The sequence below is a fragment of the Rissa tridactyla genome, chromosome 3, assembly GCF_028500815.1.
Source record: "Rissa tridactyla isolate bRisTri1 chromosome 3, bRisTri1.patW.cur.20221130, whole genome shotgun sequence".
Taxonomy (NCBI): Eukaryota; Metazoa; Chordata; class Aves; order Charadriiformes; family Laridae; genus Rissa; species Rissa tridactyla.
This window is the reverse complement of record NC_071468.1, coordinates 42,555,428-42,580,507: the sequence shown is the minus strand read 5'-3', so window position 1 is coordinate 42,580,507 and position 25,080 is coordinate 42,555,428. Positions and strand designations below refer to the sequence as shown.

The following is a 25,080-nucleotide window of genomic DNA, read 5'->3' as shown; positions in this document are numbered from 1 at the left end:
TGGTGAGTTGGTTTGAAAGGTAATGTGTCACAGCACTTATAGCTTCAGCTTTAGGCAGGATATGTTTTTGTAACCAAATGTTAGAGAATATCTCTCTATGTGGCCACATTAACATGGAGTTTTCTTTCCATCTCTTACATGAGGAATGTTAAAAGGAGATGGTTGTATCTACAGCCAGATCTTCCTCTCTTTATCCTTAAACAGAAGCGTCTGTCTTATTTGGTGCAACTTGTGCCACCAAGCAAGTAGAACTTTAGACCTTCCTGAGAAGTGGAGTCTGAGGACCCCAAAACAAGGACACGGCTTTAGTTAAAGTGAGGAGCTTCTTTTAAGGACTTGCACTTTTCAGTGACTTGGGCCCAGGCCTTGGGCTCGAGGCAGTTCTGTCACCGAATTGCTGGACAGCTTTTGGCAAGGTACTTTGTCTGTCCGTGCTTCCACGCTTGTGAAAGGGACACAAGAATACCGAGACATCTGTGAGACTTCTGCTGCTGTTGCTGGACCCCTCCTGATTCATGAGTTTGCTGAGCATGCAAAGTGTTACTTAAAAGTTCAGCTGCATGAATTACCCAGGATCTGCTCAGAAAATGATGACAGATGCTAGAATTCATTTTCAATTTGAACTGTGAAACACTTTCCCAATCCTTGCAATTATTAGAAAACAACTCTATGGTTTCCTGTAAACAAAGTTAACAACTTTATTTTCTCAATGATCAGTGTAGCTTTTATCTTCTTTATCTTCTTGCTACCTTTCTCTCATCACACAGATGCTTCTCTTTTAGAGACTGTATGATAGACCCAGTAGGCAGAGTGTTAGACCTGGGAGTATTTTCGCTGACATGCACCTAATTTCTGAGGTAATATAGTACATTCCACAAACTGGGATTATGATTCTCCTCAGGCACAGAAAAGCCACAGAGAAATCCTGCTTGCTGCTTTTTCCTGCAGCCAATGTCAGCTAACGGAGTAATGAAGTTCCTGTTTTGGACTAACCCTGACTGCAAGAATTGCATGCTTCCCAGTAGTATAGTTATATTAGACATATTCTGTACTATTTCTGGCCATTTCTGCTGTCTGATGGTGTTTGGGTTTTTTTTTTTTTTAAGGTAATAATGTACCCTTTCAACAGTAGTCAAAAATGTAGGACTTTTCTGGGAATTCTGCCTCAGCCTTTGAAATGCAGAATATGATGTAAAGGCCAAGTTGATACTCTAATTGTTTTACGACTCTCTCTGTCTCCATAAAATGAGTGCTATCTCTGTACAGGATACCATAAAATTTAATAACATCCATCCAGTGTTCTGAGAATGCCTTATATCATATAAAAAAAACCCCAAACCTGCTTATGCAAAATAGCTACCTTAACTTGTTCTATGCAGCACTCTGTAGAAGCTCTGACAAAGCAGTATGATCAGCAGTATTTCAGTAAGTGGGTTTGAAATAATGACCAGAAGGTAAAATAAAGGCTAAAAACTAAAGACAAATTTATAGAGATTTATCACTTAATTTCCTATGGGTTTCTGTGCCCAAGAGATGATTCATCTGACAAAATGCCCACCAAAAAAAAAAGGATGTTAAGAGACTTTCTTTTTCTCTTCCTGTGTATGTAAATTAAGATACGCTTCTAAGGAGTAATAATGGAAGAACCAGACCTTCATGTTATTCCACAATCTGGCTTTTTCCCATGTCCTTTGAGTGCCTCCACGCTTCTACCTTGATCAGCAACTCAGTTTAAAATGCTTAATTTTTCTGGATACAAGAGTTTCAGTGCCTGGATCATCACAAATACTGGTACATCACGCATCTAGCAGCACCGAGAAATCAGATCAAATATTATATCATAGGATCTGAAAGCAGTGAAAGAGCTTGCTCTGTGCTGAACTTTCAAGCAAAGGGAAGTGTACTTACTGAACCATTTCCTTATATTAAAACTGTTCTGTTTACTGCTTTGCACTTCTGAAATGGTGATGTTCTCCGAGTTACAGTTCTTAAGTTTCATGTTGTGTGGCTTTCAGTCCTAAAGTCACATTTTGGTACTGGGAGTAGGATTAGAACTTGGTGGTCACTTAATGTTCCCTTCAAAATCTAATGTAACTTTTAATTTCCAGTATACAGAAGGCAAATAGCAAGGCTATTCCAGGATACTTAGCTGTAAAAAGCACCTCCTCTGAGGAGACTGTGTTCCATGAAGAAAGCAGTGTTCTGACTTCTTGAGAACCTCTGCAAGATTCTTCAGCTTTTGCACCTGGTGAATCAATATACAAGAAATAACATTTCTAGCTTCCGTTCAACGGCTTATGGGGGAAAAAGGCAACTACCCTCATTTAATCTCATTCTAGATACTACTTTGGACAGTGGAAAAAAACATTCTTATATTTCTACCCTAGGCATGATTTTTGGCAGGGCAATGATTTTAATACATACTGTCTTCTACTTGTATTTCACCAAAGTTAGGTTTGTATTTGTGTCCTGAACTTAAAAAAAAAAAAAAAAAAAAAAAAAAAAAAAAAGACACAACCAAGAAAACAAACAAAACCCGTGTCCTCTGGTTCTTCTTCCATAGTTGCAATTTCCTAGACACTGCTGCCGAATATGACAACTTCACTATATTTTTTTCCTGATGGGTAGAAAACACAAATTAAAATCCACTTTCCCCTCTTGACTGACTGGAACCTTAGGACATGTGTTGTAGCAAAACATCTCCATATGGGCGCTTTCCTTGTAGGGCATCAGTTTTGATCAACCTTGTCTTAACATTAAGATAGAATGATTTGATAATTGGAGGAAAACAGGTTCAGGAGCAATTTCTCTGGCTTGCACCTGCAGTTAAATTAGCTCATGTAGTGCTAAAGACACAAAATACACCCGCCTGTGTGACTCAGTAAATGATCAGTACATATCCCTCCTTGGGGCATTGAAACCTGGATCATAAGTTCAGTCTGATAACTGAAGTGGAGGGAGTTCTGTAGGCTGGTGAGACGGAGAATATTCAGTCTCTGTTTAAGTTACTGCTGTGACTGTTCTACAGACAAAATGAATTCAAAAGGAAGTTTTCCCATTCAGTTTTTAAAGCAAACTTACTAGGGGATTTTCTATGTGGAGGTGGTTTTTATGGTGGTGGGGTTTTTTAAACAAAAGATATTTTTCTGTCCCTCCTGTAGTGCAAGCAAGATAAGAAGCTATCTTCCTTCCTCCAAATACCCTCACATTATTTATGACTTCATGAAATAATCTCAAATGATGTCTTCATGATAATCTTCCTAACCCACTCAGGCAGGATAAATCACCTTCTTTTGGACTGTGGAGTTTTCAGATGGTTGTGATGTCTTTGTTCTCTCTAATTCAGTGTCTTAATAATGATAATGCAGTCAATGTAGGTGAGGAGAAAATGGTGAGCTACCTAATCTCCTATAGGTCTATTCCTTACAATCTGGGGATGGGGAAAAAACATCACGAAGCAAGAATAACGTGATGTTCCTATGGCTGTGTTAAAAGGCTGCTGGACTTCTTCCTTCTGAAGTATCAAAATTTCACGCCTTTTGGCTAAAACTATGTTTGTTTGTTTGTGTTTTTAGAGGAATGCTTAATTCTTTAATCTAGACTGAAAATATGACAAAGAAACGTAACATCTTATGCTTTCAAGCTAAATGAAACAACTGTTCTACTCGCTGCCTCATATCTAGCTTTTGGGATGTGTATACGGCGTTGTGATGGATCTAGTTTTCCCCAAGAATTACATATCTTTCAGGAGAATTTTGAAAGCAAATGACAAGACTACGTCTATTCTCAATTATTTTCAGGCATCAGACATATCTACCAGTATGGGTGCTACACCACATGGATAGCAGCTCTTACGGAAACACTACCCACTGCATACCCTGGCCATTTCTGTGGAACACAAGCACTGGCTGTGTAGCTCATGCTCATTCAGTCTAACATGCCTACTATATCAGAAATGCATATGAAGGGGGAGTTTTCTGACATTAATTCATCTTTGAGGGACTCGATCACTAAACTAGATTGATATTAGCTTCTGAACAGAAAAAAAATCTAGCTAAGAGTATCCCTTAGTAAATGGCTTTGCTTCTTTCCTTTGATTGTCCGTACCAAACATAAAAAAATCAGCCCATTTCTGGCAAATGTTGGAGGGACTTAACGTGCAAGTACAATAAGGGTGATCTGCCCATAGTGAGGAAGTCTGATATCCACAAAATGTGTACAGGCTTTCCCTTCAAAGCACGCATTAGACAGCAGGTATTTACTAGCAGTGTTAGAACAACTGCTCTGCACCACTGCACACCTATCAATTTCTTCTCTCTCCTGCACACAGAGTGCCAAATTGGTTTGCTAGTCATTTGGTCAACTCTTTGGCTGAAGGTGCAAGAGCTGTGGGAACCACGGGAAAAGGAGAAAGAACAATATGACTTCATTTTGTCTCTGTTTCCCCTTAGAAAAATATCAGTATTATTCTCCCAGAACAGTGCAAAAGTTATAAAGGGATAACGTGCATGTATTGCTTTCATCTGTCTAGGTTTAACTGGGTTTGAGTTTTTTTCTCTTACTCATGTCAAGAGGCCAAAGATTTAGACAATTCTGAACACTCCTTGTGGGCTTCATGAGGACTTCAATTTTTTGGTTCACTTTAAAAGACCACAGAGTACAGAAAGGAACCATCTTAGGTGGGAGGAAGGCTTAAAATAATCTGTGTAACTTCCATGTACACAGAGAGGAATAAGAGTCTGTCAGATGCTCGGACCCAGCTACCTCTTGTCCTGTAATACAATGATTCAGGGACAGAGTTATGCCCCTCGAGGTCACCTTCTGAACATGAGACTTCCTCAGAGACTGAGACGAATTGGAACAAATGAGAGCTAAACTCTGAGCGTCTCCATTACTGCAGTCCTGTGAAATGTAAACCACAAACCTGTCTCCCTCTCCTCGCCCACCCCCCTCCCCGCCCCGTGAATGTTGCAAACCTGATGGAGAGCTCCTTCAAATCTAAGACAATAAAAACAATTCCCCTTACAAAATTGAAAAATGTGTTTAAAATAAATGAAGAGAGGGAAGGGAGCTTACTGGAAGCTTAGGTGCCAATCACAGATTTATTCTAATTCATCACTTTTGCCACTCAGAGGTGGAATTCATCCCATTTAATTTCTCAAACTCTGACATCCTTTTAAAATCAAAATATCAGATTCTTCCCTGATTTGCAAGCAAGTCCTACTTCAGTGAACTTGTAATGACATGAAAGACAGGACAGAACTTTATTCAATATAGCTTTCTCTTTAACGTACTACATAGCTATGTATCATGTTACCTTGAACACTTGTATTATGCTACTGTTCCTCACAAAACCCATGCATACTGTATTTTCAATAACTTTTGCGATAAGTCTTTTAAGCAGTGAAATTTCTCAAGGCATTTATGATTTTTTTTCTTTTAAACAACATTCCTGCAAATGTCAGTGGCTGTTAACATCTGAATCAAGCTGTTCCCAGTGCATGTGACTGGAAATGGTGCCCAGAGCAAAAAAGCCAGACACTCTGACTCTTGTATAAGTACAGTCTGTGTGGAAAAGTTACTACTGAACACAAGTAGAAGTTGCTGAATCCACATCAGAATACATTTTGGCAGGAAATAAGGTAAGGCTGCATAATGACTTTTATTATTATTACTTTTATTAAAGGTATGTTTTAGAAATGGTCTAAGAGCTGAGGAAAAACACGATGAGCTGCTGAATAAGGATTCTGGCTGGACACAAGGCTAACTGGCTCACACGTTGCTGGCAGTATCTGGAACTCTCCTGGGATTATATTGGAATTATCTCACAGGAAAGAAGGCTGAATTTGGGGTTTTAGCTTATAGCCACCCCAGGGAGCAGTTCTGAATGGCCTTATGCTCTTAAGAGGTTTTCCACCCTTTAAGTAGAAGGAATGCTATCTGGTAACCAGCTGTGCATAAGGGTAAAGGGTATTTATAGCAATGGAGAACAAAAGAGATTAATTGAACTTTATGCACATGTGAATGAGACTTATTTGGCATGTTGCATGGGTGGCATCAAAGACAGAAAAGTGTGCCAGTCAGAGATGGCTGGGCTAGGAGCAGCTGCAGACATATACTTGCATTTTATCTCCAAAGGTGTTAGTATAGCTAAATGTATTTCAGACACAACACATTGACATATGCACGTACTTTCAGAGAAACTGGAAGATCTAAAAACATAGCAGAAAATATGTAACTGAATCCCTAACTGCCTATGAAACTCCCAGTCCGGAACAGAAAAGCTTTTCTGTTGTTGTAAAAAAGTTGATTATACTTATAAGCTCATATGAGTACTCTAAACTTCTTCTGTCATTTAAGAGTAAGTCTTTTTTAAGACCAAACACTGGATGGCCTATACTGGGTAGTTAGGGTGCATGTATTGTTAAGATACTACTTTACTGAAAGAAAAGAACAAGGAACAGTAATTAGCTCCTTCTCCCCAACCTCTAGCTACCTTCACTTATTGTTACCCACGCTGTTTGCAGGCTCCTGGCTATGTGAAAGAAACGTCTGTGGCTGCATAGTCCTCTCCCTCTCCTCCATGGTGGCTTTGAGTCCTAACACTACGGGAAGATCTCTCAAAGCAAGCTGTAGCTACAGAATAAGACAGCTGTAGTCCTTTGTACTTTGTTTCCTTCCTCTTTCTTCCCTGCCTGCTTACGGGTTGTGGTGCTTATTTAGGAGAGGGGAACAGGAGAAAGAAGTAGCTATGCCATACCACCACCATAGTCAAAGGAGGTTTGCTGCTTCGGCAGCACATTTGTGTCCCTATGTAACTACAGGACAGGGTCGTCAAGCTGCCCATGTAACACTTGACTAACTTATATTCCATGGGGCCCAGGCTGCCTCCTTGAACAGATGGATTGTTTTTTTCCTTTTCTTTCATCACAAAAGTTCTTTTCTTTCCTGTGTACATCAAGACAGAACATGGTAGGGGTAAACTAAGAAAAATACATGCTCAACTAATTTGACAAAGGAGGTTTATGTCATGTTTCCAAAATAGCCTTGGTGGAGCGTTAAACAATTTGTACTCGCCCTATCTGTGCTGGATATGGATTTTGACTTAAGCCCAAATCCTCCAAGAAAAACACGATGAGTGCATTAAATAAATAAATAGCTGATAATGAGGTGTTACAGCAGCTCATGTTCAATCTTCCAAGATCTGCAACTGATCTCCCTAAGCTGGATCCTTATCATTTCTAACTGATACAAAGTCATGAGTTGTCTAGAGGTGTCAGGGGTGGGTGTGTGTATGTAATCTTATGAAAGACAAGAAGTTATACCCTTAGTGTTTAAAAATAACTAACCAAGTAGGTGGCTTAGTACATCAGACACGTTTTATCTGTTTTGGGATGATAAATGAGGTACAATATAAACCCCGTTTCTGTGGATATTTCTTCAAGCAGCAGAAACAGTCTGAAATATGTGCAAAAGCCACAAACTGTTGAGACAACTAATACCACATAGTTCAGTTACATCTGTGGGCCTGTAGAAACCAGTTGTGCTCAAGAATGCAGAAGAATTCAGAAGAATCCTGTATTTGAGGTTTTACTAAAAATCGTTTTAACAGAAGAAAGTGAGGTTGAATGTACTTTCATGTAATCATTTGACAAATGATTCTAGAAAACAAAAATCGAGATGTGCTAGGTAAAAAGGACATTTAAGTAGTGAGAACTTATTTTAGATAGCTCTGAAATAGTCTTGTAATCAATTCCAGTCATTGAAATTCTCGGTGTCTACATAATGTCTATAATGTAGCTCTGTCTTAGTCATCATAGGACAACTCAAAAATACCCAAAAACCCAGCAGTTTTCAAAGTTCATCATACTGAACATATACAATGATTTTTGCACTTCGCGTAGATACACACACCTGACCTGGATCAAACTTTTTTTTCCATTTTGCAGCATAAGAAGAGAATTTTTCTGTTCCATCAGAAGTCAATAGATGTTTATATGTTCAAAATTTTAATCCTTACTGGTGCTAAATTCCCTGTGATGATGTCTTCACATCTGAACATAAGAAAACTCTGTGTTGAGTGAATTTCTCTCTGATACTTTAATCATTACATTGTGATCTGGAAGTTTGCCTGCTTCATGCAACAGCCTGGGCCTTTACTATCTTTTCCATCGGAACTTTATGACTATTTCTTCAATGTTCTACTCTGTAGCACAGCAGTTCACACACAGGCAAATGGAGAGTTTAAAGTTATGTTCTCTAAAGCTGCCTTTACATATAGTCATCATAAATATTTCAAGACTCTCTGCACTTATTTTCATAATAGGACCAGAAGAGAATGTGGAATGAAACATAATCATCAAAGAACATGCATAGCTCACAGCACACACTATAATTAAAGGAATTCTTAAGTAACTTGACATTCTATCTCTTTGAAACATAAGCTATACTACATGTTAATATTTGCGTAAGAAATAGTTATCTAGGTCATGAACAAGGTATTTCTGTCTTTTCTCTGTATGGCTTTCTCGGAAAGCAGCAGGCAGGACCATTTCAGGCTACACCAACTGGAGTATCAAGGGTTCTAGGACACAGCTGGAGCCGACCCTAAATGAAGGAACAAGGCAGCTGTGTCAAGATACATGTATATTTACAAATAAAGAAGACTTTTGTGTGGGTTTTGCCTTAAGGTCTCTCTGAAATCTGTGCAATTAGGGCTTTAGTTGGCAAAAAAAGCAGCCTTATTAATAAAAGATTTGGGCTAGTGCCAGTTTAAGGAACTGTAACTTTGCCGGGGACTATAGGAGTTGAATTAAAAATATATCTTTAAAAAAAAATATTATATATATATATGGAAATCATTTGACTTCTATTTTTCAGAAAAATAATAGATCCTTCATGCTACTAAACAGATGTTTATTCACAGCTATTTCCAGTTGACTTACTCCTGCCGGTATGGACAACCTTGAGAACTGTGGTTTAGTGCAAAGCCATCTGACTTCCTCTCTGAGACACAGCTGGACTTTTACATCAGAGGAAGAAATGTCAGGCTGCCAATAATGCAAAATTTCACACAGAAACATTGAACTGCTTAGAACCCTGTTATGATGTTTGAGATATTTTAGATTAGCATTGAGTTAGAGGGGATAGAAGCAGCTTATTTGGGTCTAATCAAATATTGACATGATGCTGGAAGAAAAACAAGAGCATCACAAATAGTCCATAATGGGAGTGAACAACAATAAATTCAGTGGAGTGGAACACAAAAAACCAGGATGAATTGTCTGCATATATTCTGTCAAAGTTTTTCCTCGTTGTTTCTTAGACTGATAAGATACTTATCTGACAAGATGAAAATAAGTGTATTTTCTAATGCTGATAATACTGCTTCATCTGTAATCTTCCCATGCCCCAGATTAAAAAAAACCCAACAAAACAAAAACCAAAAACAACACCCACCCATCCCCCCCAAAACCCCAAACCTTATCCTCTGCTGTACTTACAGAATGTTTAGTGCACGGTGAGCCCTTGATCTAGATTAGGGCTTAATGTCAATATAGATCCTCTGACAAGAGTTGCCTTCATATTTGAATCTCATATTTGGCTACAGTATCTTGCCACAAAAGCAAGAATGATAACAATAAGAGTTGAAAATAAAGCTTAGTATGTCAATGTGAATAATCATGTGTTCCTGCAATAGGGCAGGAAAAGTCCAGCACTTTGGTATCTGTGAAGCAGCAAAGGTGTTCTTCGCTCTTTCAGTGCTTGAGGACTCGTGTATTTGGATGAAATGAAAATAGGAGGCTAATGTCTAGGCCCACAGTCGAGCCACCCCAGAACCAGCGAGTTCAAGGCAATGCTCTCTTATGATGTATTACAGAAAAGATTGATCTTCCATCTGTCTTCAATTTTCCTTCTACAAATCTTCCTTCACTTCCTTATAACACTAGTGATTGAGCTTTTCATGTCACATTTGTCCCATGTCAGTGACACTTATGCTCTGTACTGTCCTGACCCTTTCTGTAGTTTATTGCCCCTTGCTTTGAAAGTGCTGACAGATTTAGTACTCTTTTCTTTCCCACCTTTACGTTTACTTGTGTGGTGCTGTACACATGAAATGACCACTTAATTTTACTAAGCCATGACGTCTGTCCTTTCCACATCAAGATTCTTTCTCAAGCTCATAATTTCTGTAAGGCTACTGATATTTGCCCATCAAATGTCTCTTCACTGCGCTGTGGTGCAAAAACAAAAGCAGTAAAAGGCAGGGGGAAGCGAACAAATGTAATTGAATTAATGAGGTTATCCATGTGAGTCTACTTAGGCTGTGAGCTTTCTGAGGTAGGAGCAGTACACTTGTAACATTTGGCATAGTGTTTGGTACAACCAGGCTTTGACTGATGTGTCTATGAGAGCAAAATGCAGCTAAAGTGATGCCCTGAATTACAGCACAAGATTGTTTGTAGTTATAAGACTCGATTAAAACAAATAAATTAACAAGCCCCCTTGTCTAAGGACGTAAATTAACCTGGATGATAGACTTATTTACCTCTAAGGTGTCTCCTGCAACGTTGTCTGTACTGATCACTGCTAGAGGCGTGATATTGAACAGATGTACCATCAGTCCAAATCCCAATTTTTTGAGATGATACATGCTGAAATATTTCCATTTCTGTGGATATCGGGAAGATTTCTGGCTCAAAGGCACATAAATAAAGTGCCAGATGACAATGTGAATACCCTACTTAAAAGTCGTGAGTCTTCTCATGACTTTTTTTTTCACCCTCTTTCTTTAGGCTACACTAAAGAAGCCTAACCCTAATTTAGTAAAGCAAACCCTTCCTGTAATAACGCCCTAGGTAAGACTAAGCTAGCTTAGAAAAGACCATAAGAATTTTTTTAATTGAGCCTTTAATCTTTTTCCCCCAGGTGATGTTTTTTTCCTCAGTGCTGAGTACATTATGTAAAAAATAGAAAGATAACCCTTCTTAGGGCATAATTTATCCTTCTCATTGTACACATATACAAAATGATCAGCTGTTATATGGACAGTTCACACAAAGCGTCTTTAGGTTAAATTTAGAACTGCTGCTGAGCATTTCAATATGGTTTACTTGAACATCCTCCCTGAACATAAGTGAAATAGGAATGATGTATCTCATGCCATTTGATGAGTGAAGCTGATCAGCTTAGATGTTAGGAAGGACTCTATTTTCTAAATAATTTTTTGTAAGCTCTTAATATGATGACATCGGCAAGGGTGGGGACAGAGCATAATAAAACATTTGCTGGAAAGTTTTCTTGCCAACTGTTGCATAAATCAATGCTTTGGTATTGCTTCAGGTTCCATAACTAATTTCCTAAAGTGCTCTAGGCTGTGAAATTTTAAACTAAAATGTTTTAGGAGAAATTAAGACCTTGAGATGTGATGCAAGCATTGTCTGAATTATAACTCTCAACACTGTTTGCCATTCTTTCTCAGAATTGAAGCTTGTAGTAGTTAAACGTAATTGTTCTTAATCTCTTTTCTACATGTTTTCTCAGTGGAAACTGTCTAGAAAAAGATAGAGGCAAATATTTAATTCTTTCCTTTCTGTTTCTGACCAGCTTTGTTTGGATTGTGACACACAAGAAGACTGGAACTCAACTCAGGGTCACCATAAAGGTGAAATGAATCTGCTGCATAAAGCTAAAGGAAATGGTATAAGAATTACAGATAAAATAGATGATGAATACAGATTGTCCTTTATATTGTCAGTAATGTCTTGACAATATTTGAAAGACACGGGCATTAATGTTTAATAGTGCTAACTGAGAGCCAAGATAAGGGAGGAAAGTAAAAGCAATGAAATATCCGAGCTGTAAACCTGTGAGGTAATTTAATTGTACTCCTTACCCACAGTAATGGGTGAAAGAAGGTGATGTTTAGTCCTACATGCTTCTGCTCATTACTGGCTATCTATCAAGAGATGGAAGTAACTCCTTTCATCACAGCCACAGATGTGAGTCTAGGTACAGTGAAGATCTTGGATTAAAACACAAAATGAGAGTGATGTGATGGCACACCATTTAAGGACAGAACAGTTAACACATATATGAGAGAACGGGGATGGTTAGCAGAAGGAATAAATGGCACTAAAAGAGAAGGTGCGTTAGAAACTGGCAAACTAAGGTAGGTCTTTGAAATGATCAACAATTTCAGACAAAGAAACTAATTAAGATAAACAAGTGTAGGAGAAGAGATGCCTTTTTGTAGCCAGAAGCAGATCACCCACCATATTGAGAACATTCTTGGTCTGTGGATAACCTTGGAGAAATCATGCAACAAGATGAGACATCACACAAAAAGTTCTGGGATATAGTGGTGGAGATGAAGTCAAAGGAGAGTTGCTCATGACAAGAAATTCAGTAGGACAGTTTATATCGGATACTTGGTCAGACAAAGATATTGAAGTTGAGGAAGAAACCATAAGAATATGGAAGATTAGGAGTGGGTATAATGAGCAGAAACAGTCATCTGGCAAAATTTTAACTTACTGTTCCTCATGGGAGGGACTTTTCATTGCCTAACTGGATCACACTAGTTGCTCTATGTATTTAGCCCCACAGAAGATGTAGTTCAATGGTGGCCTCTATGTATGGCATAATACTTTTGATATGAAAACATCATCATCCTAATTGAATTTCCTGACCTTTATCTGGGCATTTGGGTTATTCAGCTGCACCATGATTCTTTTGTCAAATAGATTGCCAGCTGTTCATCTGCAATGTATTTGCTTTAGAAAGACAATCAGCACCAGAACTCGGCTTATTATGATAACTATTCCAGCTGACAAAAGGAAAGCCATTTTAACTACAAAACCAGTAGGAATTCACTGTGCTAATTAGGCTTTGGATCCTTCATGCTAAGGCCTAGCCAAGGACATAAAACATGAGTTATGGATTGAACCCACTTTACTTAGCTGCACCTGTCTTAGTGTAGATAAGTCCTACCTGAACTAGTTCATCCTAGACAGGCAGCCAGAACTGCTTGGACATTAAAAATTACTGTATTTAGGTGGATCTGTAGCCCATCTGATGTTCTGTGATGCTGTGGCTGATTAAAGCCAGCTGCTTTATTACACTGCAGAGTTAAGAGAACAGGCAAATGACAAAATACTTGAATACAGACCAAACTGATTTCACCAATAGCAACATCCAGTTCTGGGGTACTTTGAGGGGTATTCATAAACCTGATCTGCTCGTCTCCTCTATATGGGAACTTAGTGGAAAGAACTAGTATTCTGTATAAATACTTCAGGAAATTAAATTTTGGTGTGCTAAATAGTTCTACATCTAGCCTTTTTTTCTACATAAGAAGCCCAGAAAGAATAGACTCAAGGCCTTGAATCAGGTTTCGTAAATTCCTCTCACTTTCCTGGTCTCTCTTTCCCCTATTATGAGAATATATAAAGCCCTAAACCGAAAGTATTGGGACAACTAAGACTGCACATGTTTAGACAAGGCAAGCGTTTTCCTGAAGAGGGGCCACAACTCAACCAATCACTCCTCGAATTGGAGAATACTATTCGTTGTGCATCAGCAGCTCTTAGCAGTATAAATGATAGAGACTGCATCTATCCAGACTATTCACTGCAGTAGCTTCCCCTGATCTTTACTTACGGCATGAACTTGAATTGTTATAATTGCTAGAGCAATTTCAGTTTAAGCTGTACTGTGGAGATAAATAAAGGCAGAAATCTGAAGACAGCAGTTACGAACCCCTGTCTGGATGACTCTTGCTAATCATCATGTGACAACAGCAAAGGATCAGAGTAAGAGGAAATAAAACCATGAGACGCTAATATTATATGTGATACATACTATTTCAGCTTTCCTTTGGTTTCCTCAGAGCTCGTTTCTTTTCTGGGTTCTCGGTGCTTATCTTTCTCTGTGTTCAATGCTGGTTTATAATTTTAGTTTCAGTACACCTTATTGAGTCCAGCTGAACTCCTATGAACTCTTAAACAGATGAGGGCATTCACATTTGTTCATTAGTTTAAGTAGTGTTCACCTTGCTAATGTTGTAGACTGAAGTAAACCAAAGGCTAGGAGAGAGATGTTCTTCCCTATCTTATCAGGCTGGATTTGTTTAATCCCAAATCTGATTATGGAAATACTATTAAAAAAATGCATTCTAATTACTAAATGTATTTGAGACAATGCAACAAATTTGTTAAAAACTGTTGGGTTATCTTCAAAACCATCCTATCTTGTAAACTAACTTTCCCAGGTGGTTTACAAAGTGAGCTTGCCCCAGGGTTGTTCTCTCTAGGGGGGACATATTTATAACAATTGATAGGAAGATGCTTGCTCTTTTAAAAAGAACTGAAAGCTGATCAACAGCTTTTTTTTTTCATTTGCCACAAGCTCTGCACATCCGTGTGTGTGTTTGAATGTCTGCAACAGAACAGAACAGAAAATGATGCTTAAGAGTGTAAATAATTATGAACCGTATTTTTCTCTCCACATATTTTTAAAAATAAACTACGTCACTGGTTGAAATCTTTCAAAAACTGAGAGAAAAACTTTATCTTTGTCAACTTGTCCTTCAGATTAGTAGATACATGTTGCAGTAGAAAAGATAAAATTAGAGCCCTAAGTATTTAAACTAATCCCTTGTCTCCTACAGAAAAGGACCAGTCACAAAAATCTACCATTGTTTCATGGCATTTTGGACTCTCTGCAGGCAAAAAGGTCCACTGATACAATCAAAGTCCACATTTTTCAACCCTGTCATTAAGTACTCTGGGAGTTGTCCAAGAAAACCAAAAAGACAATACATAATTTTCTGCTTGATTTAACAGAATATGTTCTTCTCTAAAGAATGAAAATGAGGAGGCCCAGTTTCCTACAGATTTGTATTCTTTGTTCCTTTCTCTGTCCTCTAGTACAATAAATCTCTTCTCTTCTGCTCTCATTTTTCCCTATGAAATGCTTGTTTGTGGTGAGTAGTTCTAAACTATGTGAATCCTGTTCAATTGACTGACACAGTGAGTTCTGCTTATCTTTCCCTCCCTCTACCCAAATACTGATTCTGTATGTGCGTGAATTTTGCAGGGGTTTAATGATCTTCATCTTAAAAGCTTGGTTGATGTTTCCTACTGTGTTCAAAAGCTATTATGAAGTCTGAAAAAACACTCTTATTGCATAAATTTCACTCCCTTAGAAAATGAAATTTATAACTTAGACTCTTACTCTGATTTTTACTGTACTTTCCAGGGGTTTAAATGGTAGAAACTTTCTTATTTGTGCTTCTTTGATAGCCTGGTCAGCAGATATTTTGATAATTATTTTTTCCATTATGCAGCCTACACTATGTTGCATTGAATTTGCTTAGCATATATTACCAAACAACTGCTGGCTATCTGCATTTGAAAAAAAATTTGCCTGAAATGAACTCTGTGCAAGGAAAAGTGGGAGCTGTGGCACAAGATACCTCACTTTTCAGTCTGAGATAGAGAATAAAACAGACTTTCACACTTCCCTATTGCTTGGGTTTGGTTAAAATACTAGTGTAGCATCTTGTATTCCAAATACAGGAGTCCCTGGCTGCAGTATCTGTAGAGGCCTGGATTTTCAAAGACTCTTTCGGTGACCTGACCCTGACCTGCAATGCATACATCTCTGGAATGCTGGCGGGGTTTTGTGTGCAGCTGTTCAGCCAGCCCTTCCTATATAAGTAACTATGAAAGGTTCTGTATAGCTTTTATGCTGAAAAGTATATTTTACAATAAAGCAGCAGTAAGAATGTGGAAATGTTAGGGGAAAACAAGAAAATGGCTTGTTGGAATGTGTATGGCTTTTCCTATGTCAAGCTGATCGTATTTTTAAACCAAAAAGCTCTGTTTCACAATGCATAAATGTATTATTGCATTTAGGTGAGAAATCCAGGAGGTTAAACGCTTCACAAAGATTTTGGCTCCTAACCAGCAGGCATTCTGCAGCATAGTAGCTGGCAAACATTGCCTTGCTGGAGACCCTGCTTCTTCAGATATGTTGATTTTAAATGTTAGTTCTCACTAGCTAGAAATCATGCAGGAGAAAGTTCTGCACTACGTAGTAGGTATTTGAAAATCCCAGTCATCATTTTCTCACGCACCTAATAAAAGCTCCTAGGCAAGCCAAACACTCGCCTAGGATCATTGCTTGCTAGGTTCAAGCTCCTTATAAAAGGAACCTTTCCATAGGTAAAACAAGTTTTCTCATTAGCTGGATCACCTCAACTTAATATAAATACAATGCCTAAGGCATGATTGCAAACTGCTCAGACAAATATTAAAAGAAAAAGCAGAATCTCATTTCCCCTAGAAATTAAATGAGGCAAGGGCAGGACCAGCTTCATCCCTAGCCACTCTGGTCTCTTAATCCACATTACATTTTCAGATCTCCTGACTTGGTCCTTGCCAGTCAAAGAGGTGATGTGAGTCTGCTAGAGCTTGTCAAGTCATAAAAGGTAATTCTCCCTATAGCTGAAAGAGATGGGGGGTATGAAGGCAGGAAACAATTTTCAGCTGCTCAGAGCACAGCTTTGGCAGTACAAGGGAGTATTTAATGGCAGTTGATGCCTTCTGGAGAGAGAATTTTCCAGCACACTCAGTGGCAGCCAGGGGAGGCTTCCCATTGCCACAGAACAGCAGGAACAGGGACCTGGATCTAGTGCTGGAGTGAACGAGAATGAGCCCTCTGCTTGCTTATGAAAATTAAAGCTTCAGTAACATAAAGATAGCTGTGAATATCCTGATCTGCTTGAACAAACCTTTCTTCGTACCATCTGCATTACCATACCCCGATCAGTAATGTGACATCAGAGTACTTAAAAAAAATTCCGTTAGTCTGTGTGCCTTTATCTCCAACCCAAACCCATGCACATCGAGCCTCTAATTAAAAAAATTGATCTCTGCAGAGCGTGTATGGCACAGGTGAGGATCCACTGGGCTCTCCCTGTGCTCCCTCTCCAAGCAGTAGCCCTGTCTCCCTGGGTACGGGGCAAGGGGAGGCCAGAGGAGCCATAGTGCCGGGGGGAGCAGAGCCCAGCTCCCAGAGCACCTCCATGGCACCCGGGCCCTGCAGTACCATGCAGCAACTCTCACACTGCTGCTGCCTCACCCTCAGTGTGGAGGCGAGACAGGTCTGCCAGTGGCGGCCCAGGCCTTGCCTATGGCCTTGGAGAATGAGGTTCAGCCTTCTCCAGCAGGCCTCCACCCTAGGCCGCCATGCTGTGGCTCCCCCCCCAGGAAAGCACCTCCCATGGGCCGCAGTTGCCTCCCCCACCCCAGCTGCTGAGTCTCCTCAATAGGTGAGGGGGGCACAGAGCCCATATATACACATGTACATAGCCTGTCCAGCCGCTTTGGGCTCCTGGAAGAGCTGGCCATGGGTGCAGGTAGAGAGCCTGCCCCTCAGTCACCACGCAGGGCAATACGTGCAGGGCGCATGGCACGGCTCATCCACGGGGTGCATTTGCTTGTCTCCCTCCATCTTTACTGCACAGTCGTGATAGTGCTTCTGTGCAGGTAGCCACAGCGTCACTGACGGGGTGCTGTTTTGGGCATGTTGTGTGTTGCCAGCACTCCTGTGGTTTAAACTCTTCCTTGGGATCGTACTGGTGAAGCCTAACCCTGCCCCAAAGGCTCGGCTCCCAACAGGCACGGCCTAAGGCAGAGCTGCACAGTAACAGGGCGTTATTATCTTCGCTCCACAGGGACTTGCTCAATGACTACTATTGCGAGCAGAACAAAATGTCACAGTAAATAAATCATGGTGAAAACTTGTCCACCCCAAGAAAGCTGTGTCTCCCTGGGGCAGGCGCCCTTCTCTCCCCCCAGGCAGCCTGTGTTTGTGACAGGCCCAAAATGCCAGGATGCCAACCAGTCGCCTGGCCTTTTTGTGAGGAACGGGGCGGGGGAGGAACCCTTCTCCCACCATCCCAGCCCCGCCCAGGGGAAGTGCTCTGCCTTGGCTGTGCTGCAGGAGGCCGAGGGGTGCACCCAGGTGTGGGCAATCCATGCTGCCCACAGCCCTTCCACTCCCAGCAGGGCAGGCAGGCAGGCAGGGCTGGGGGGATCTGGACACCTTTCCAGAGAGGCTGCAGTAAATGGTGACTGTTGTCTTGAAAATAATCACAATCTCAAAACAGAAGCTTACTTACTTTTCTAACAGGAAAGCGTTAAATTGGAAGTCTCCGGGAGCACAAGGACAATATATCTGGAGCTGTAAGTTTTGACTCTCCCCTGTGCGTTGCCATTCCTGTTTCCTGAGCTTTGGAGGAGAATGAGAGGGAGTCTTGGGCCTACGCCTGCAACTGACCACTGGCAAATATTAAATGAAGTGGGCAGGCAGGCAGGCAGGCTCAAGGACTAGCCTCAGTTGTTTGTCGAGAATTTTTAGCAAGCTAAGAATGAGTTATAGTTACTCTTAAAAGTGAAATATCCTAAAAACCCTAACTAAAACCTGCACTTTACCCCATTTACTTTCTGCTGAAAGTCTCTTTTTTGGTGTAGAATATTAAATACATTCTTAGCTTTTAAAATCTAGTTTATACTGATGCCAAAATGTTCTGGTTTCTTGCTGACTTTTAGTAATAATATTGTTTTTCTTCAGAAGCTAAAAGACTCCTGAGAATAAACAAACCTCAAAGCATTAACATTTGTTTTTATGTTTGGCTAATGTTAACCTTTTGTACTTTCCCACAAATGCTGATTGAGAGTTATGTCTGTCACTACCACTTTGGGATAATTTGTGTTCTGCCCTCACTCTTGGTTTTTTTTTCTTTTTTTTTTTTTCCCTGTAAATGTATTTTCTGTGCCTTATGTGGAATAACTAGAGCAAAGTCTTTGATGTTCACATGTGTATCTCTGTTTGCATAAGTATGCCCATTTTGGTGATGCTCTTTCCCTGTATGGATCAGAAATCCTAGTCAGAATCCATGATGGGTAGGATACCACATTCAGAGGGATTATCCAGAAAATGATTTGTCTTTTTTTTTCTTGTACTTCTTTTGCTTTTAGGATTACAGCCACAAATTGAAAAAATGGAATGATTTTTAGTGTAATATATTTAAATTTGGGTAGTATGTATGGCTCTACATTTATATGTGTTTTTTGAAGAACTTACTCATCAGGATGTGCTGTATGAAAACTTCTGGGAAATAGTGCTGATACATGATTAAACCATTATAAGTTTCTAATTAAAAAATGAAGATCGGTCTTTAACTTCACTGTCTTATAACCCCATCTTTGTTGATGGCTTGGTTTTGCAGCATCATTTGCAGTATAATTACTGCTGGTGAATTCTCATTAGTTGTAATGAGAGTATGGTGTGTTTGTAATGCAAGTTTACAGAGAAGGAAGGAAAGGGAATGTTTCAGAACATCATTGTAATTCTGCATTTTCCTTACATATTCAGTCCACAGTATCTTTAATTACTTCTGCACTATGTTAATTTCTGGCGGATTTTAGTGGGAGAAAGAGCTCTTAGATGGTGTTGAAAGCTACAAGTACTCCAGTTGTAATTGAGGGTCAGATCCTTGTCAGTTCTAGTCAGTGAAAATACCCATTAAGGTAGTATTCTACTACTATGGTTCCCTCAAACTGTGCCTTAAGTGATTCTTACTGTGTATCTTCAGATAGCCTGAATTTACCTGAGCCTTCAGAAGCCTTTTGCAAGTATGTAATAATGTGGTAAAAGGGAAAATACTGCAAAGAATTAGAAACTAAGTAGGATAACAGAAAGCAAAAGCAGGAATGGAGTCAAAAAGCAAAATCGCTTAACGTGCTCTTGCAGGTTTTGCTATACTAGCTCTTTCTGAATGCTAAAAATGTAAACAAAAAAATAGATTAATCACTTCATTAGGTAAGTGAAAGCTAAAAAAAACAAACCCCAAAGCACTGAATGTACAAAGTTATCTGATCCGCTTACAACACTTGAGTTCTTGTAGGCAGGTGGCTTCTTCTGTCTGAGCCACAGGCCCCTCAGGGCAGGACTTGCATCAGAGCAGTAAGTGACCAAGAAGCACAAGGCAAAAAAATTTACTTGCATATGGTATTGACAGTGCTATTCTTTCCAAATGGCATTCACAGCAATTATTTAACAATGACCACAGCCCAGATTTGTAAATGTATTTAGTATCCCCTGGAGAAAACAGTGTGTAGGAGGGGGCTGGGAGGGTGTGTGTGCCTGCATAGTTTTTGAAGTGTGAATTATATTCTTTCTCTTCTTATTCTTTAATGTGTATCAAGGCAGAGGAAAGCAAATCAAACCTTTGGTAGGAAGAGAATGATGCCAAAACTAAGACTTATGTAAACCAATAGGATGCATTTCCCTGGAATGATGTGTTAAGTAATCTCTGATGAAAGGGAAATTGCTACTAAAGCAGCTCAGAGGTATGAGGAATACATAAAGTCTTCCACAAAAAGTGAGCCTAATAGACCGGGCAGTTTAGAGATGATAAATCATAAACAGAAATCTATGTAATTACTTCTTGGCTGGTGTTGAACCAAGATACTGGACTGCTGAACTGATCCAACTTGGCAATTTGGCATTCTTATGCCCTTATTCCAGTTATTTTAAATCTAAATCTTAAAGGTGGAAGGGAGTACCTGTCTAGAAGTTCAGGAAACATATTTTTGAAATATGGATGCTTATACATCTAAACCAGATATGGAGGAGGAGAAGTAACTGATTAAAACTGTTGCACAAGCTTCCAAATTCATTAGCTAGTGGCAGTGTTTAAATCAATTATTAAATGTATAGGGTGAAATATAGGAATGCTTTACTGTATCCTTTTTCTTTAGTAGCATTTGAATAGTGCTATTTTTCTTGTTTGTTTTGTCTTGTTCCATGCCAGATGTTCTTATCAGGGAAAACAATGGTGGTGTGTTTTAATATTGATGAGTTGATTCTCCTGGGAATAATAGTATATCTACCTTTTCAGAATACAAATTGTGAGAGGTTTTTTATAGTGTAATTACCATAATGCATTGAATTTTAAGTGCAACTCTTTAAAACTGTGGAAAGAACTTTTTGTTTATTATCTTTCTCCTATCTACTTTGAGCGACTCTCATTTTAAAACTGTGTACTGTGTTTTGGTGGCCTGTAAAAAGTAAACATGTAGATCACCAGAGGTATTGAGTAACCTTGTCAAAGTAGCATATGCCTTAGCACCTTATAAACTATTAAATAATCATAATATTTCTCTTTCCGAGGCTAATCGTTTATTCATTTAAACAATTGTAGGGTAATTAAAGTACCTTGCTTTAACTTTTTTTTTTTTTCCCCCCCCTCCAGAAGCTTGAACTTTGAAGTCCTGAAATTCTAAATGGTTTGGTGATGAGCTGCGCTTGCCATGCAGGCAATAAAAACGGTGGAAAAAGAAGTGACTTTTATAAAGGAAATACTTTTCACGGAATCCTTCCTAAAGAAACAAGAGTGCGGCAGGAGCCCGGAGAGCCGGCGGCTCCGCGAGCAGCAGCCATTGGAAGGAGCTGTCTGCGGCTCTCAGTGCTGTACTGAGCATGTCCCAGCGGAGCCCACTGCGAGCAGCACATTATGCAAAAAGGCAGCTCTAGCAGATGGGAGAGAGGCACAGCAAGCGTTTGCTTCGCTTGCATCACCACCGCTTGAAAACAAATCTGCATCGCTAGAGGGGATCTCGCCGGCAGGCCAAAGGAATGAAATCCGGGAGCATGGCTTGATTGCTGAAGGTGTCGCGCTGCGAAAAATCATGGGGAATCAAGATGGGAAGCTAAAGAAAAATACAGGTGATGTGCATGAAGGAGAGGATGCCTCTGGGCCCAAGGATACAGACGGCACAAAGAAGGTATCGGGAAGCAGAAGGGGACTGGGGAAGCATGCAAAAGGAAGTGAATCCGGTAAGAAGAAGGGTAAGTCGGACTCGAGGGCCTCAGTGTTTTCAAATCTGAGGATCAGGAAAAATCTGTCTAAGGCTAAAGATGGGAATAGTAGTTCACGGGAGGATGTTTTGGAAAGCCAGGCCTTGCAGGCTGGAGAGCTGGACAGTACTCATTCAATTGTAACCAAAACTCCAGATATAAGCATCTCTGCGGATGAAGGGGGTCTCTCAGACACAGATGTTGAACATTTTGAAATCAGAAATGAAACTGTCCCAGCTGCTGCGGAGACACAGGATGGACAAAGGACCAGCTCTGGCTCCGATACGGATATATACAGTTTCCATTCAGCTACGGAACAAGAGGATTTGCTTTCTGATATCCAGCAAGCTATTAGACTGCAGCAGCAGCAGCAGGGGGCAATTAACGCTGGAACTGAGGACCTTGTCACCAAAACAATGGGCCGACACATGGCTAATTCGCAAGCAGCCCCCTTAGATTTTGAACGGTTTCTTTCAGTAACCACCACTGACAAAGAGAGGAGCCCAGACACCGAGGGGGCTTTTCCAGCGATATCTGAAATTGCAGAAAAGATTCCCATCTCCTGTGCAACTGAACATGAACTGAAAGAAGCAGTAAATGGCACAGGCTCTCCTGGTAACGGCTTATTTGAAACAGAAGAACGTAAGCTATTGATTGAGGAACCAGAACAGCTCGTTGCTGGAGTGGATGCTGGAGCTAGTGAACTAGAAGAAGATCTAAATAGAACTGTGGTAGAAAATGGGTCTCTCACACACAGCTTCACACAACCTTTTCCAACCTCGGTAGCAGATGCTGAGACTAAAATTGCTGAAGTGCAGGCTGTTGATTTGCAGAGCTCAGAAACAGAGGATGGTATTTCAGATGCAGGCCATGATCATGCTGCTGAGACTCAGGAAGGGAAACCCACTCTGTCAGCCAGTCAAGAGGACCTGCATAATGATTTAACCACAGAAATGAAAAATGGCATTTTGTCCTCCGAGGGGACAGCAGGCAGTCCAATGCTTGCTTCCCGATGCTTTAAGCCCTATCTAATTAATCCTTGTTACATCAAAACCACAACTAGGCAACTGAGTTCTCCCAACCATTCACCATCTCCCTCCCCATCCCAGAGCCCGCTTTTTACAAGGAAGCAGGAGTCCTTCCACAAAAAAGAAAAAGTCTCTGTCAAAAAGCAGAGGTCTGCTAGTTTGGCAGGTTTATTTAGTCGTTCAGCAGACTGGACAGAAGAGGTATCTAATCACAAATGTGAGATAACGCAGAAGGTGGGCTCTGCAGGCTACTTGGAGCACAAGGGGTTTAGAGAGAAATTTCAAACAGAAAGAGTGCCTTCGACTCATTCAAGAAAGTCCTCAGGGGTGCAGGCTTCTACAGAGACGTTTCCCAATGTCTTTTCAGGTGAGTGACATGTATTAAGGTTTTTTCCAGAGAGTCTTTGAAAATATATTTAAAATACTTGAATGCAGTCCTTTGCATGTACTAGTGTCTTTACTTGTGCTGACAGTTTTAAAATCGAAGGCCTGATCTTACAAACACAGTCGCATTTCATTAATGAGCATAGCCTCTCTATTCAGTGTCAGCCTGGCAGTACTGCCAGTAAAGGAAGTGCATAACTCTTTGAAGTTTTTCTTTCTGCTTTTCTCCTTTGTCTAAATCCTGTAGGAAAAGGCTGGATGCCTGAAATTATTCTTGTTGAAAAATGCTAAGAGCTGCACTGCTTTAGGCAGACCATCTCTTGGCATAAATAGATCTTTCGGATGTGAAGCTTTCTGTAACTCTGATCCTGTTTGGGGTTTTCTTGTGCTAGGAGCTGTTCTGATGTACTGTAAATATTTGAGAGCTGCACCTGGTGTTAGACTGAGGCAGTGATGAGGATTTGCTTAGTACAAAGAGGAAAAAGCCATGCAAGCACAGATGGACAGCACTACAGAAAGGAACCCATTTCCCCTTCAGAAGGGGGAACGGGGAGGAGAAGAAAATGCTAATGACTTGAAAAGACAGCATAAAATGGAGAAGAGAAGGGAAACTGTGGGTAGTACAGTTTGGTAGCTCTGGCCAGCTGCTGCTCAGGCTGCTTGAGGTGACTCATTCAGGAAAGCATTCTTTTACCTTGCCTGTTAGGCAGCTTGCATTTACTCCTAAAGGCATAGGAATATAGAGTTTACAAATGAAACAGTGTGAATAGACGGTTATATTTTCCTGCACATTGAGGTTATTTGCCCCTTTCTCTTCCCCCTATCTGAAGTTTCTATATAAAGCTAATGTATTCATAAATAGAGAAGGCCTCTGCCACATAGGAGGTATTTATACAGAGGAAATATATTCCATTTATTTTTCAATTTTAAGAAAACTGTAGAACTAAGGGAGTACAGAGAACATGCCCTATTAGCAAGCATTACAAGATTAAAACAGTTGAATCTATAATCAGGTTTGTTTTGAATGGAAGTCTGTTCTAGATGCGTGAGCACACTAACCACATATGTACGGGAGCTATTTAGAAAAAATGCAGTGAGAATGTTTTTGTCCTTTTATGAAAACTAAACAAAGTATGATTTATGAAGGGAGCAATGACATAATTTAAAAATCACATGTAAGAAAACAGTTAAGCCATCAACAGCTGTTTTGCATAAAAAGACTATCTTGTTTTATACTGTAGATTTTAAAAATTATATAACTTGTAATTGTTTGCATTCGTAGTTGCTTTCTTTGTGCATATTCTGCTCTGCTTGTCATCATAGTAATACTGGTGAATGAACCTGGCTGGAAAAAGAAATTAAAATTAGAGGCTTTTTTGCAAAGCAGCTAACTCCAGGAGTTTGAAATACTCAGGTAAAGCATTAACATTATTTTCCAGATTCAAATTGCAAGAATACTTTCATTCTTCAGTAGTTTTGAACAGAAATCCCCAATTTCAGTCTTGAAAATTAGAATTCAAGTTTTTAACACAAAAAAGTCAGTCCCCTCTACAGGAGACCAGCCCCCTGTGAAGTGAGCTGAATCTTTTTTGTGTGTTTTAAATCCCTTCCGCCTGTTTTCTTAGCTTTAATTTCAGACATACCTATCTAAAGTTTTACAACTTGAGGTGATCCCTACTTTCAGATTTATAGCATGTAAAAAGCACCCTTTTTTTTTTGCTATCAACATTTGACA

The 25,080-nt window shown here is 39.9% G+C and overlaps 1 protein-coding gene across 1 annotated transcript in view; it reads left to right on the top strand.

The window, feature by feature from the left end:
• Nucleotides 1-5,542: 5,542 nt before the first annotated feature.
• FMN2 (formin 2) overlaps nt 5,543-25,080 on the top strand; it is a 177,298-nt gene continuing 157,760 nt past the window's right edge. The window contains exons 1-3 of the mRNA XM_054197192.1: nt 5,543-5,642; nt 18,202-18,254; nt 21,329-23,328. Coding sequence (XP_054053167.1) covers nt 21,387-23,328 — 1,942 coding nt within the window. The 5' untranslated portion in view covers nt 5,543-5,642; nt 18,202-18,254; nt 21,329-21,386. The remainder of the gene's footprint in view (nt 5,643-18,201; nt 18,255-21,328; nt 23,329-25,080) is intronic.